The following is a 15,174-nucleotide window of genomic DNA, read 5'->3' on the forward strand; positions in this document are numbered from 1 at the left end:
TGAAGGTGCAGAGAATAGTTGGTCCCACTATTCTAGTAGGTTGAATAGTCTTTGCAGACCTTCTAGGACGATCAGATGCAGAGGGGTCCCACGGGACGACAGCGGGCTCAGGGTGCCAAACCTTCCAGCGGGTCACCAGCGGTTCCTCGACTCAGCTTCGTAGTTTCAGGATACTTGGATCCTATCCTTCGTTCAGTGAGAAATCCAGAGATCGACATGGTATGGGTGTTTTTGGCCTCCTCTTATCCAAAGTTCCCTTCGAGCCAAAATGAAGAGGACCCAATGGGAGATCTGCTCACACACACTCCATACGTGGACCAATCACGGACCATGGTGGTCCCAGGCATTCACAGCACTCCAGACTCTCTGGCAACCAGGATATGTATTGGGGACAGACCTCAGGCCACATCCTGGAGGCACACACACACATGGTATGGAGAAGCCCGCAAAAGCTTGGCGTTTTGCGGGAAACTGCATGTCCAAGTAAGGACTGACCCGGGTCGGCTCGACCTTGGGAAAGCCAAAGGGGCAAGATGGCCAAAGAACCTTGTGGCAGGGCCATTTTGGACCCAGGCCACCTATGTGTGCCAAACGCAGTTAACATGGCAGGAAAGGGTTAAAAATAATGTGAAAAGATAAACTGCCACCATTTCTGTCCATGACACATCTGCACATCTCACAAAAAGTCCATCAACAGTATCTTGGGTCATTGTAATTGACTAGGAGGCCTAAGTGCACTTGTTACATGTTGCAACATTGGAAAAGGACTACGGGAAACAAAGTCTCCCAGTACTGACTGTCTTAAGGACATGTCAGTTTCCCCATTAAAAGTGAGCAGGAAAGCCCAGAAGAGTGCAGCTGAAGGCTGTGCTCCCCTGGCAAAGTCAGACTAGGGTGTTTAAACAGCAGCAAAAAGTTTGGGGGTGTACAACTGGAGGGAAAATTGCATACAATTATGAAATCTTTCCTAACACTCCTCAAGCCTCAGTGAAATATGCACATTTTCTTCAGGACTCAGTGAAAGCTGCTTTTTAATGTGAACTCTGAATCACTAGAGAAATATGTTTCTCTCGCCTATGTTAGTCTGCATTGCTTCAAGGACTGCTTTGAATAAAGAGGTTAGTAGATGTCCGATAACGTTGTAGAGCCGATGGAAAGTTAGACTGTTTTAAGTAATTTCATGAGAAAAGTGAAGAGCTTACCTCTTGAGGTTGCCTTGGGTCCTTTCGGCCAAGGGGAATTGGCAACAAGTGGACTTTTAGAGTCAACTTTCTGGAAAAAGCTGCCCAGCATTTGTGGGAGGTTTAAAACAGAGCACCAAATTAGGCGGACAGAGAAAAGCTTCAGAGAAAGCAAACACTGCTTTCTACGCATGTTAAGCAAAAATCTTTCTGCCCGCTTCAAAGCTTTCCAGTGCAGTTCTGGCAAGATGAGGAGTTTAGTGGCTGCTGCTTTAACTGTGAAGCATTTTAAAACATTGCTGTATTTCTGTTTTACTGAATTCATTCTTTTATGAATGCTGATTTGTGAAGGGTGATAAAGAGCCATTTTACATTTGAGCTAAGCAGATTGTGTGGATTAATGCCTTTCAGCGTATAACATTTCTCTTTTCATTGTGTGCTGGTGCAGTGAAAAAAAAAAAAGATTACTGTGCACTCATGAGAAGCAAAACAGAGGTGAAGAAAGAAAGGCTAATAAGCCAGGGGAGGAGGAATTAACAGGGTTGGCCAAGAGAGGAGCGATTGTCAAGAAAAAGAGCAGGAGAAATATGAAAAGAAGAGCTTGGATGGGGTGTTGGACGGTGAGAGGACAGATGTAGCTGAGCAAAGAGGACGACGAATGGCCAGTGGACCTCGCTGGACTTCAGCAGGCAAGTGGGAGAGATCAGGCACATAGCGGTGTAATGGATGTCAGAAACACTGCAATAGTTGACAAAAATTAAGACTAACATGGGCGTTTTAGTCAGAGTGGCACCAATGGTTTGAAACCAGCGAAGGCACCTCTACCATTCTGGCATCACAGTGCCCCAGGTATTTTTCACAAGCACTTTTTTCTCTTTCAGTGCTGTAGTTTTCCCTTTCCCGTTATGGTCTCTCGCACATACCAACCATTCGGGGTAAAGAGACTACAAGCCTTTTTTTAAACTTTGCATCCTGGGAGTCTTAGTCTTGCAGTTATAACGGTGAAACCAAGGGTATATTCCCAGAATCAATTTAAAGAGGCTGGAAGGCCCTCTCCGAATGGTGTGTGGGTGCGCACTTTTTTGGGGGGGGGGGGGGGGGGAGTGTCCCGTCCCTTGGCTGCAGCTGAGAAGACCTGCCTGCACGTTAGCAAAAATGCCTTTATCTGGACTGTAAAAAAGGTAAATACGGTTTTCAAGGCACAGATTAATGTGATGCAATTTTGTACACATAGCCGAAAACACAATTTACCTTTCTGACATGTGGGCATGGCATATTGGCAGAATCTTGTGTGGCTATGGGCTGGGCATATATATCTCAGGTTTTTTGATTTTCAAATGTAGGCAGATAGTAGCAGTGTAGGACAACAGTGGTGCATTTCAGACCGCACGCCTGAATCGCACAAAAGCCAACGCTGTCCGATCCACGAGCTCGCTTCCACTAGTTCTCATGAGTTCCATAAACGGCCGCGTGGCAGGAACCTCACCTTGTGCTTCTTGTGTTTTTTAGACTCTTCGGAGTGAACCATGGCAGTGACCGCCTCTACCACCGAACTATCGTCGTCAAGGAAGATCCTACTAGGCATCTTTCGACAGCTTAAACTCCCCCAGAAGGCAGGAGCCTGTCGCCCTGTCCCGGGATAAAGTGAAAAAGAAAGATCGAACAGTGATGTCACTTCCGGTAAACACCATTGCTAGTAGTAAGCATAAAAAAAGGACCATACACTACAAATTGACTACAAAGAGGCGTGTTCACTTTTACCCCAGTACACGGAAGACCCGGCACGCATGAGAACTATACGCTGCTCTTAGTAGTGACATGGAGAGAACCGGTGCATAGCTCTCAACTCACCCGCCTTGCAAAGGGCTGACTCCCCCGCCAAGCCTCCTGCACGCCCATTAATTCCAATGGCGTCTCACCCGCCAAAAACAAAATCGGGTGATTTTACCCGCCTTTGCGAGACAAATGGTTGAGAGCTATGCCGGTGTTTGTAATAAAGCTGCTTAGGTGTACATGAGGGTAAAAGGCAATAGCCACTTTAAGACATAACATAATTTAAATGTCTTTTTGTTAGCATGGAATGGAAGCTTCACCTGCCGTGAGAGGGAAGGCGGACGCCGTACAAACGAACAATACCCGCATTTCGACTCCCGGTTGCCGGAAGTAACAGTAACTGCTGCTAACGTCGGAAATGAGGATCCTTACGGCTAGAGAGAGGTGTTAGAGATGAGTTAACGTAATAAGGAGGATGGACCTTGTCCGTCGAAGCCACTGGAGTTCTAATGGAAGCACATTAGTAGTTAACAAGTTCTCGTCGTTATGTGGGCTGGGCCTCCTTTGAGTTTTTTTTATTTATTTAAAAAAGCTTAGCTTGTTTTTCTTCTGTATGGCTTAGCAACGGCGATTGATGCCGGAAAGTCTGCGTGGTGGTAAGCGGAGTTTTCATTAATCTGGCTTGCTGGGGGTTGGAGAAGATGGCTAGTCAGAAAAGAACGAGAAGATAAGTGATGCTGATCGATAAAACTGTTATTACGATGAGAGCGTCTTAGAACAAGTACATTGGTATCCCCACCATAATGTTAGAGCAGGGTCGGACTAGGACAAGAAATAGGCCCGGGCGGGCACCCACCAAAAAAATGGGCCTCCTCCGTAAAGCGCGACAATTCACGATCTTAAATAAATTGCTATTCATTGAGGGTGTGGTGATGTGTTGATGGTGTTCGTTGCTTTGAATGTTTTGTGCAAACACTTTGGAAAAAACAGATGACAAGGCTACCTTTACACACACTGCAAAAACACCAAAGCTAAATAATAGACCAAAGTGGTCAAAAATTATTATTCATTCCTACCGTTAGGCCAATCTGGTAACACAAAGAACGGTATTAGGAGAAGTATTAGCATTAAGAAGGTGAACTCCTCTCTTACATTAAATGCAATCACACATACAGGTTGTCCCTGCTAAGAACACCCTATCCCGGGGGTCTCTCCCCAGGAACTCGAAGGTGCACAGCCTATCTATCTAAAAGGGATAGCGAGGAGACTGTCCCTATCCAACAAGTATACATGTATACCTAAAACACTATATGCGTTAAAAACGTCAGATACGAGTTTAGAAGTTGTTAAATGAAGACATTAAATATGTCTCTAACAGTGACTAGGTACTGCTACCAGGAATTTCTGCCTATGTTTTAATAACCAAATAGTGCAGTAGTCTCATCAAAGCAGAGCTTGTTCTGATTGTATTAAAACAATAAACCTTCTCTTGAGGGAAAACACAAAGCCTAGAGGCATTGAGCCTATCTAGTCAAGAGTCTGTTTTAACGTGCACTGGTTGCTTGATTAGGGCATCGTTCTGCACATGAGAAGGCTCATGTGCTGGTGAGTCTACCGGTTTCGATGACCATACTCGTTCCTAATCTTCTTGAGGACCAGTTAGTTAAACTGTAGGCGTTACTGAGGATATAAGGGCTCCAGGCAGCAGTGATGAAGAAACAGTAATTTATTTCATTACAGCGACAGCGGCCAATGAGAGCCGAGTGCCAACATGGCTCTCTCCCTGCAGTCTGAACTGTAACCCATCAACATTCTTAGAATAACATTCTTAGAACTTAATGAGCTCATAGTGCAGCTCAATGCTTAACTAGGATCTGGAAATACATTTTTATGAACTTGTTTTAACTTACACTTACATCATAACACATCTCATCCCTTATGTGCATACAGCTGTTTACTCCACATAATAATCCTTAAACCAGCTGGGTTTGTTCTTGACTCTATTTGAATGTGTCTCTGCTGCAGACCTTAAATTGTTGTCAACCTTGGAACACTTATCTATGACACTAGAGTCTCTGATACTGTTATTAGCAAATTCACCATTGTCATGTTCACCATTTTCATGTTTATCATGTGCATTGTCCTTCATGAATTCTGGACATTTCACAATTCTGGACATTGACCAACACTCCCCCCCCCCCTTCTACAATTACTACATTGTTTCTTACTGCAGATATTTTCTTGGGACCAATGTATTTGCTTTCTACACATTTGGGAGTGAATCTAGGGTTCTTTATGAGAATACAATCTCCCACTTTCCAGGTATTACTTTTGACACTCTTGTCCTCATCAAATCTTTCTTTGTACACATCCTGTGCTTCTTTGATGAGAGTCATAATTCTCTCACGATCAAGGTTGGAACTCTTGGCTAGGTCCATCCACCCTGGACATAGTTTTGTTCCAGGTTGTCTCCCTTTCAATGACATGAACCGAGATACATTTGTAACTGAGTGTGGTGTGGTACAGTAGTTCCATATCATTTCTCTTACTACACCAAACCATCTTAAATTAGAAGCCATGGCCAATTGCAAACCACCCTTTATGAACCTATTGGCTCTCTCAACGAGGCCATTGGCCCTTGGATGATATAAAGCAGTTCTAGTGTGTCTGATGCAATATTTCTTCAAGAAAGTTAACATCCTTTCAGAACAGAATTGTACTTCGTTATCAGTGATTAATTCTGTCGGGAAACCCTCCCTGTAAAACACTTCCTCGAAGAATAACGCCATCTCTGCAGTGGTTGCTTCACGCAAAGCCTTCCATTCAATCCATTTGGAATGGTAGTCTACTAACACAACAATGTATTTATAACCATTGTCAAGGTTTTGTAATGGTCCTATCAAATCAACTGCAACTTTTTGCCATGGTTCACTCGGTACTTTGACAGGATTTATTGGTACTTCTCTAACCATCTTGGTCTTGTCACTCTTACCACACTCTCTACAACCCCTAACACACTTCTCTGCATCGCTGTCAATCCCGGGCCACCAGAAATATTGCCGCAAATATCTTTGTTCCTCCCATGCCCAGGTGACCTTGATGTGCTATATTTACTAAATGAGATCTGACTCCACTGGGGGGTATTATCCTATTTTCTTTTTCTAAGTTTACATCCGTCCTCAGACATACTTAACTCGTCCTTCACACCAAAATATCTGTCAAACTCTTTTCCCACAATATTCTTGTGAGGCCATCCTTCTCTTGTCCAAATCATAACTTGATTCAATATTAAATCCTCCTCACCAGCTCTTATCCACATCTCTTTATCAATGGCATCATGCTCAATTTCTGCAATGCTGACATCTTGAAATTCAGGTGCTCCCTCCAATCCACCATCACATACAGGTAATCTGGATAAACAATCTGGTACCACATTCTCCCTCGCGGGAATGTAACACACCTTGAAATTATAACCCAAGAGTTCTACCATCCACCTCGAAACTCTTGGAGACCTTTTGGCCCACTCGGAACCGTTCATCAGTTGAACCAAAGGCTTGTGATCTGATCTGACAATAAAAGGTCGATGTTATGATGTAAGTGTAAGTTAAAACAAGTTCATAAAAATGTATTACCAGATCCTAGTTAAACATTGAGCTGCACTATGAGCTCATTAAGTTCTAAGAATGTTATTCTAAGAATGTGGATGTGAGACAGTAGAGACTGCAGGCAGAGAGCCATGTTGGCACTCGGCTCTCATAGGCCGCTGTCGCTGTAATGAAATAAATTACTGTTTCTTCATCACTGCTGCCTGGAGCCCTTATTTCCTCAGTCGACCCCCGTAGAAAGAATTTGAAGTGCGTGACTGCCCAAAATACTGCTAGTGCCTCTCTTTCAATGACCAAGTAATTTTTTTCTGCTCCTCTAAGTGGCCTGGATGCAAATGCAATTGTGTATTCAGTTTTACCTGAGTCAAACTGAGTCAAAACTGCTCCTAAGCCAAGGGTACTAGCATCAACTGAAAGCAACGTTTTCCTGCCAAACATGAATCCACTTAAGGATGGGGCCTTGACTATACAATCTTTGATTTGCAAGAATGCTTCCTGACACTCTTTGGACCATGTGTACTTCACATTCTTTTTTAGTAACTCCCTCAATGGAGATGAGATGGATGCAAAGCCATTCACAAATTTATGGTAATATTCCGCTAGTCCCATGAAAGAACGTAGTTGGTCCTTGTCTTGGGGCTGAGGAGTATTACTAATACTTTCTATGAGTGACTTTTTGGGAGAAATACCTTCTTTCGAAACTTTGTGTCCCAGATACTCCACTTCCTCAACACTTATTTTACATTTGCTTCTTTGGACTGTTAACTCAGCCTCTTTCAGTCTGCATAGTACTGCCCTAAGTACTCTGTCATGCTCATGCTCATTACTTGCAAAAATCAGAATGTCATCTTGAAACACCTTAACATTTTCCAACCCTTTTAACACTTCCTCCATCGCCTTTTGGAACACAGATGCGGCCGAGTCCAACCCAAATGGCATGCAATTGTATTTATAAGTGCCTTCAGGTGTGATAAAGGCAGTGAGATGTTGCGATTCTCGGGAAAGGGGTACTTGGTGATAGGCAGCAGAGAGATCAATGACGGAGAACAATTTGGGTTTGCCAAGAGTGGAGAGTGTCTCGGAAATGTTGGGTAGGGGATGTCTCTCCACCAGAATATTGTGATTAAGACTGCGCAAATCTACACAGAGTCTTAATTTACCATTATTTTTGGCCACTAAGACAATGGGGGACAACCACTCTGTGGCCTCAACAGGTTCAATGACACCCTTATCTACTAAGTTATCGAGTTCACTGCGTAGTTGGGCTCTCATGTTTAATGGCACATGTCTCACTTTATGAACAATAGGCTGAGATTCTTTCTTTAGTCTAATATGATGTTCGAAGTTCTAGAGTCTGCCCAGACCTTCGGTGAAGACCTCTGGGAACTCTCTTGACCACATATCATCAATCTCGGCAATGGTGACAGGCTCAGTGGCACTAGCTTGCACCCTGACTCTCAACTTCCTTTGTTCCTCCCAACCTAAAAGGGAGGCTCCCTTTCTTGCAACCAAAATGTCAGCTATGCATTCTCCACCTCTGTATTGCACACTTGCAGTAAACTGTCCCAGCATCTCAATAGGGGATTCCGCAGGGCCGAATTCTTGGTGGATCCAGCATTGATTCATCCTTTTTTAGAACATCTTTAAATGTCTCTTTAGAAATGATGGTCCATGGGGAACATGTGTCAACTTTCATGAGTATTTCTTGACCATCAATTACAAAAACATCTGTTGGACCTTTCCTGTCTCCTCCTTCAATGGTCGAAATCTCGAAGACATGTCTGGGGTTGTCTTGCGAGGAGTATACCTCCTCTATGTTGTAAGCTGAGTGAGCACCTTCTTCTTGGTTGTCTCTGGTTTCTAAGAGATTTATTGATGACCTCTTGCATACATTAGCAAAATGTCCTCTGGTCCTACACTTGAAACATTCAGCATTCCTTGCTGGGCACGAAGGGTAATTCGGACCATGCTTGACACTGCCACATCTGGTACACTTCGCACCCCATGTTCCTTTCCTGCTTGTATTGACATTAAGTCTCTTCCTGTGATCAACTGCGCACACAGCTTGGGTACTCTGTTTGTCAGACTTCAGTTCTTTGACATATTGTGAGGTTTGTTCTATGTTCTGGCTAGGTCCACTGCTTCATCCAACTTCATGTCTTTTGCCAACAATTTCTCCTGTATCCTAATATTATTTGTGCACCTCACTAACTGATCTCTAATTAACGAGTCAGATAGATGTTCAAATTCACAGGAGTGGCTTAATGTTCTTAATGAGGCTATGTACGATTCCACGGATTCTGAGGACTCCTGCGTACGCTGAAAGAACTTGTGCCTCTCAAATGTAACATTTTTATTTGGCTCAAAATGATCCTTGAGTTGTTTAATCGCAAGGGCATATTCATCTGTGGCCTCCGCTTCACCAGCTTGTGCACTGCCTAACCCATCAAACACTGCACGGCCTTCCACACCAAGATTGTGAAGTAATAATGCCTTGAAGACAAAGGGATCTAGTCTTGTATGAGTACAATCCCTTGTGTATGATGTCACAATCCTCCTTACATCAGTCTGAATTGGAACGTGATGGCTGCTCATCCACAGAATGGATACATGTCATAATGGCTGGCTCCTGAAACTTGCCAGAACTGCATGGGCGGGTTGCTCAGCAACGATAATGTCAATGCTAGGGAGGCCACGCCCACTTCCTTGCTCAGTGACTAGTGCTCGAGCCAGGGATCCTTGAAAGTAAACACTGTTGCTTTGAGACAGTCAGTACAGTAATGGGGAAGGCAAGATTACACCCCCATGGGACGCGCCTGCTGACCTGTTGTTCCGCTCCTCCTGACCTTCCTGCAGCGTCCGCTGTCGCACAGGAGTGTGGAATAATGCAGGCCGCGCTATGACGAGACTTCAAAGGAGTAGGGAGACACTGCTGAGAGCCATCCTCGTCGCCAATGAGGAAATAAGGGCTCCAGGCAGCAGTGATGAAGAAACAGTGCCAACATGGCTCTCTCCCTGCAGTCTGAACTGTAACCCATCAACATTCTTAGAATAACATTCTTAGAACTTAATGAGCTCATAGTGCAGCTCAATGCTTAACTAGGATCTGGAAATACATTTTCATGAACTTGTTTTAACTTACACTTACATCATAACAGTTACTCCAGCTATGGACCATCAATAGGGATCCAGGACGGCACCTCCGTTCACTGGGGGGAAAGATGAAGGTGAATCGGGGCATAGATAGTCTGCCCTCTGTCAAGCACTCAAACATTACCTTAGTGCTACAAGTGTGTGACTTCTAGAAACAAAGCCAAATGGGGGTGCCATGTGTGTAATGACTAGCACTGTGTATCCTTTCTGTAGCCCCAAAATAAAAACGGAGGGTGGGGGGGGGAGAAACCCAGTGGTTAGCCAGAGTGATTGGTTCAGATGTACATATTGTGGTAGGAACCATGTCCAAAGTGTGGTATGGGCATGCAGGACGGTGCCCAATCACCAATGAATTGAATTTGTCGTTCCCCTTGTGGCAAGCCTCTATGAAAGCTCGTCTGGAGAACCGCATATTCTACGAAACGGGATGTTCATCAAGTTCTCATCATGGCATCTGTATGTATAGAGCTACGGATAAGATATTGATACTTATTGTTGCTTTAAAAACACAGAATTAAGTACAGTTGGCTGCCTGCTTACCTCTTCTGAGGTGAGTGTGCAATAACTGGTGTCAGTGTACCTCGTCTTATACACGTTGAGTGTGTGCCGCTTGTCCACATATAGTTCTGTAATGGACTGCTCAGCTCTGCATAGGGGTGCCGCAGCACAAGTGACACCTCTGAGGGGTGTGTCACTATCTGGGGCACAGAGCATATACAAGTCTGTGTGAAGAAAGGCATTTTTCATGATCGTCTGTGTCTAATGCTCATAGTTGCTCATATAAGCTTTTGGTATCTATGTTGTATGTCCACATATTTCATGGAATAGATGACGTCCTAATGTCGGGTGACGCGACGTGCTAAATTCTCTATAGGGATGCCACAGACCATGGACACGGAAATTGTGAAAAACGGGAAACTGGTTTCCAATTGTCTATGCGTCTAGTGCTTGCAGTAGCTGGATAAGGACTTGGGGTATCTATATTGTGTGTCCACATCTGTCATGAAGTACATTTTGTATCATAAGAGGCAGATAATGACGTCTGGTGTCAATTACCCAGTGCCTCGCATGACCCAACCTGGTCCAGTGGTGCTGACATTGTGCGGCGTAAGGAGCCATATGTGATTCTATTTAGTGTTGCCTGTGGGAGGCCCAACCCAAGGAGCTGCTGTCAAAGCACGGTAGTGGCATGACACAGGCAGGATGGCTCTACTGAGTGATCTAATATAGTAGTGACTAATGACTATAGGACTGCTAGTTCATTCCACTGGATTTGTTCATTAAGGCCAATGTGACTTGTGTTGAGCCTAAAAATCCAGTTTTTCTCCCTTTTTAACAAAACATTATGGTAGTTGCCACCTCGTCTGGGTACATGGATTCTCTCTATTATGGTCCACTGGAAGTCATCCGGGCCATGTCCTCCTGCTATGAAGTGATTCACAAGGGGGCAGTCAGTTTTTTAGTTCTCAGGCATGACCTGTGTTCAATCATTCTCTTCTTAACTGGTCTAATGGTCAACCCCACATAGGATAATTTGCACAGACAGGTGATGAGGTATGACGCCTGCGGTATTGCAGTTCGTGGAAGATCGTTTGGTCCATGGTGTCTGAAGGCCAATGTTTATTTCAGTGCTTCATCGTGTCTGGGTGCACATTTGCCACACAGCGCATGTCATCTGAGAGGCTCTCTCCTCCACAAGGTGGGTTGGGTGAGGTCTTGGCTGGATTTTTGGTCGGGTATGGTTTTTACCAATTTGTTCCTCAAGTTAGGCCTGTGTTTAAAGGCAAATGAGGGTTCTGGAAGGGGGTCATCCCCCTGTGTTTAGAATGGGCCAGAGTGTCTTGATCTCCTTTTTTAATTTTGTTACCTAGCGGCGAGTAGCTAAGAACTGCTGTGATGTTAGGTCGCTGGGGTATCTTAGGCTGCTGTTGTAAAGTAATCTGCCTAGGAAAATTTCGTGCTCACTTGCAGTTAGGGTTGATGATCTTTTTAGGATATCCTTGTGCAGCCAGTTGAGTTTTCAGGGTTTTCGCCTGCATCACAGTGTCTGTTTTAGTACACAGTTGTCTGTAGCGTAAAGCTCTCGGGTGGTAACTCGAGTAGGTCAGTAATGAGTTTGTCTGTTTTTTATAAACCTTGGATCATAATCGTCCATTGCTGCTAACGATGGATAGAATCGAGAAAGAGGATCGTCTTTGTCTGGTTCCAATGTAAACTTCAGGGGAGGATTACATGTGTTGATCCCAAGGTGAAAGTCTTGTAATTCTTGTTCTGTTTCTTTGAAGATCATGAAGACGTCGTCGATATATTGGCTCCAGATCGTAATGTGTCTCAGAAATGGGTTGTCGTCATATATGAAGTTCTTCTCAAAGGCATCTACATAGAGATTGGCCACATCTTGTGATTACTTACGTCTTCAAAGTACATTTACAAAACACACAGGATTTTTCTACCACCTTGCTGAATTGTATTCTGGTATTTGTAGTTTTGCATTCAAGGTGGGGTGAAATACGTGCTACAGTTTTTTTCCTTGACATTCTCTAAGAATGTATATATTTGTCTGAGTGTTCAGCATGTGTGTACTTTTTCAAGTCATCTCTTCATAAAACTGAGTACTGTTGAAAACCAAACACGCTGATGAGGTAAAGGCAAATATGTCATGATGAAATCTCTTAGTGGTTAACCGAAGCTTGCAGACCGCTCTCAATACAAATACAGCTTTTCAATATGTTCGTAATAGAAGGTCATGATTCTATTAAAGACATGCAGGTGAAGGATTATGCTCATCTCAACTCTTTACTTCTCGAGCAGCAAACAAACAGTTGACATCAAATTGTAACACACTGCCAAAAACTTCCATGAAAATGTGTGAATTTGAAGTGAGTGCCCCATTGGTTAAACACATCATGTGGCTCCAACAGTCCAATCATATACTTCCAGCCCAGTATAAACACCTTGTCCCCTTTCCTCCTTCCTCTTTCTGAAGCTGGTCGATAACCGAAGAAACTCTGCGTCACAACCGGTAAACGCTTGAACTCTCCAAAGCCATTCCATCATTCCTCGGGTACCTGAAGGTTTTGAATCTGCATCTGTCAAAGAATCAAACAGTGTCACTGAAACAACTGTTTCATAATTTGTGGGCAGCGCAGAAACAATTTCTTTATTCACATATGAATTGACATAAAAACATTTCTTTATCTGGATACCACGTTCAACTCTAATTCATTTCAAGCTATTTTTGCTGTTGCGAGGGTGGGATAATCCTTCGCCTCCATGTCTTTAATAGAATCATGACTTTATTAAGAATGTATTGAACATCTGTATTCTATGTCAAGACTCGGAGGCTCGGATTATTCTTGTTTAAAGCTTAATTATCACCAAGGCCGCTATTTCATCTACTGGTCTAAAGTAAAAATTCCTGAAAGTTGACTCATTAGACCAGTCTGCCGCTTTTATAATATCCTCTAAGCGAGCTCCAGTTTTGTACGCTGTGGATGCCATGGCCCCCTGTAGTGTCCTAACAGTACGATATTGCATTGCATAGGCACTGCATGCACTGGGGAAGCGAGAGCCATCACGAGCGTGCCTCGTGATGGGAGAACAGGGAATGACAGAACAGCTCGAGAAGGTGGAACGTGAGAGGTTGACGGTTGGGGAGAAGACTGAGAAGAAGCAGCGTGTGATTTCATGTCCCCTAAGATAGACTTATATTAATATATTATCATTATAAGGTATTATTTAGATATATATAAATAAACACACGTTTATTTAAGTCCTTTCGTGTCCTCCTTTACTTCACCCCCCTAGCAGAATGCGGTCTGAAATTAGCAACATCAATACACCTGGCTCATACACCATTTCACCCATCTCTCTAATGTACCTGATGATACTGCCCTGAATGGTTTCTTTACTGCTATCAATAATTGGGATTCCCCTCCTGGCCTATGCTGAGCTGCCATACTTTCATATACCTTAAGGCATTTGGTCAGACATAACCTGGGTCTGTCTGTAAACTCTCAATACTCTACAGTTTTGATCCATGTCTTAGTCATCTTTCCAACAAATACAATGAAAAATGAACCGGTAGATCGACACTATACTATTAATTGGTTATTTTCTCAAAAATTATTTTATTTCATCACAGTTTAAGATATAGGATTACATTTTCTCACATATATAAAAGATAAATGCTAAAGTTCAATTACCCACTCGCTCACACGCCTCTCTAGCTTGCTACATGGCTTCATGATCATTATAACCCTTTAGCACAGTTGATTTACACAATGTTGTTGTACCCTTTCCCAAATACAGGTGTGTCTGTCTGTGTATAACACAGATAATATACAAGTCGACACGTGTTTTGATCGGTTATGCCGGGCTTTATTCCTGTAGCCCCTGTGTTGATCCAACCTTGATCATATATGTGCCAAATATGCCTTGCTTCAAGGTAGATGGAGTGAGAGACATCATCTATAAAAAACAGTAAAACCGTATTACCATCATTGTCAACCTCATTTTATTTTATTAACACAGTACATTTATTTATTTTAATGTTAGTTTTATAAAGAAAAACTTTTCATATAATCACAGTAGAGAAAAAAAACGAAAAATAAAATTGATGTAAAACAAAATGTACATAAAATTAACATTCACATGATCCACTAAAATTCATACATATGTTCCATCACTAACATTTCACGATGATCCTTACATACCACTCAGTTTAGATGACCCAATGATTAAACAGACCTTTACAGAATTAATTTACCATATCTCATGCACACTATCATTGATTAGATGATTTGGCCAATTGAGCTTGCTTATTTTAATTACATTGCTCTGCTGGGGTGTAGCCACCCCTACCAAGGCCAGAGCCTATTTTTCAAGACTAAGTCCTGGCAAGGCCGTTTCCTTAGTGCCCCACAGTTTTTCTGCAACAGACCATACTCTGTATAAAGACATGTGCAGGTTCGCATTTTGTGTATTGATACCAAAACAAGGATTCTTTAATCGTATCCAAATGGTGTACGAATCTGACATAGTATTTTATGTAGATGTTTCCCATGCTTGGGCGTTTGGTTAATATATGCTTTGCAGATTCACAGACCGTTCTGTTCATACATAATCTGCATGAACGTTCCCCGCTGGGAATCGTGCGCTCTGCACCAACTACTGCCAATACAGGCAGATGGTCAATTCTAAGTAGCAGTATAAATCTCCTGAGATTGGGCGATGGACATACGTTCAGATAGTTTTGTGACCTCTTGAACATATACAATATATTCTGGATGAATTTATATCTTTTCAGACTATGAAGATGGACAAAATTTCCTTGCCAATCCCAATTATCTACACACTTTCCTAGAGTATTTAATGTCGACAAATTCTTCTCCCCACTTAGGGGTCCAGCCAATGTCTCCAAACAATGTGTCTCTGCTTTTCCTAAACAGAGAGTACCCTCT

The 15,174-nt window shown here is 43.0% G+C and overlaps 2 protein-coding genes across 9 annotated transcripts in view; one reads left to right on the plus strand and one right to left on the minus strand.

Annotated features, from left to right (window-relative positions):
• The window catches only part of DDX21 (DExD-box helicase 21), a 790,459-nt gene extending 787,545 nt beyond the window's left edge, over window positions 1-2,914 (minus strand). The window contains exon 1 of one of the 4 annotated variants that reach the window (XM_069610614.1): window positions 2,668-2,914. In XM_069610614.1, coding sequence (XP_069466715.1) covers window positions 2,668-2,766 — 99 coding nt within the window. In that variant the 5' untranslated portion in view covers window positions 2,767-2,914. The remainder of the gene's footprint in view (window positions 1-2,667) is intronic. The other 3 variants (XM_069610615.1, XM_069610617.1, XM_069610616.1) reach the window with 3 other exon arrangements.
• A 526-nt stretch (window positions 2,915-3,440) lies between these two features.
• The window catches only part of ARL6 (ARF like GTPase 6), a 2,156,307-nt gene continuing 2,144,573 nt past the window's right edge, over window positions 3,441-15,174 (plus strand). For 3 of the 5 annotated variants that reach the window (XM_069610620.1, XM_069610622.1, XM_069610621.1), the window contains exon 1: window positions 3,456-3,610. The gene's annotated coding sequence lies outside the window, so the exon portion shown is untranslated. Of the gene's footprint in view, window positions 3,611-15,174 lie in introns of all 5 variants that reach the window. The other 2 variants (XM_069610619.1, XM_069610618.1) reach the window with 2 other exon arrangements.

Source organism: Ambystoma mexicanum, chromosome 8 (genome assembly GCF_040938575.1).
Source record: "Ambystoma mexicanum isolate Mex_15411 chromosome 8, UKY_AmexF1_1, whole genome shotgun sequence".
NCBI lineage: Eukaryota > Metazoa > Chordata > Amphibia > Caudata > Ambystomatidae > Ambystoma > Ambystoma mexicanum.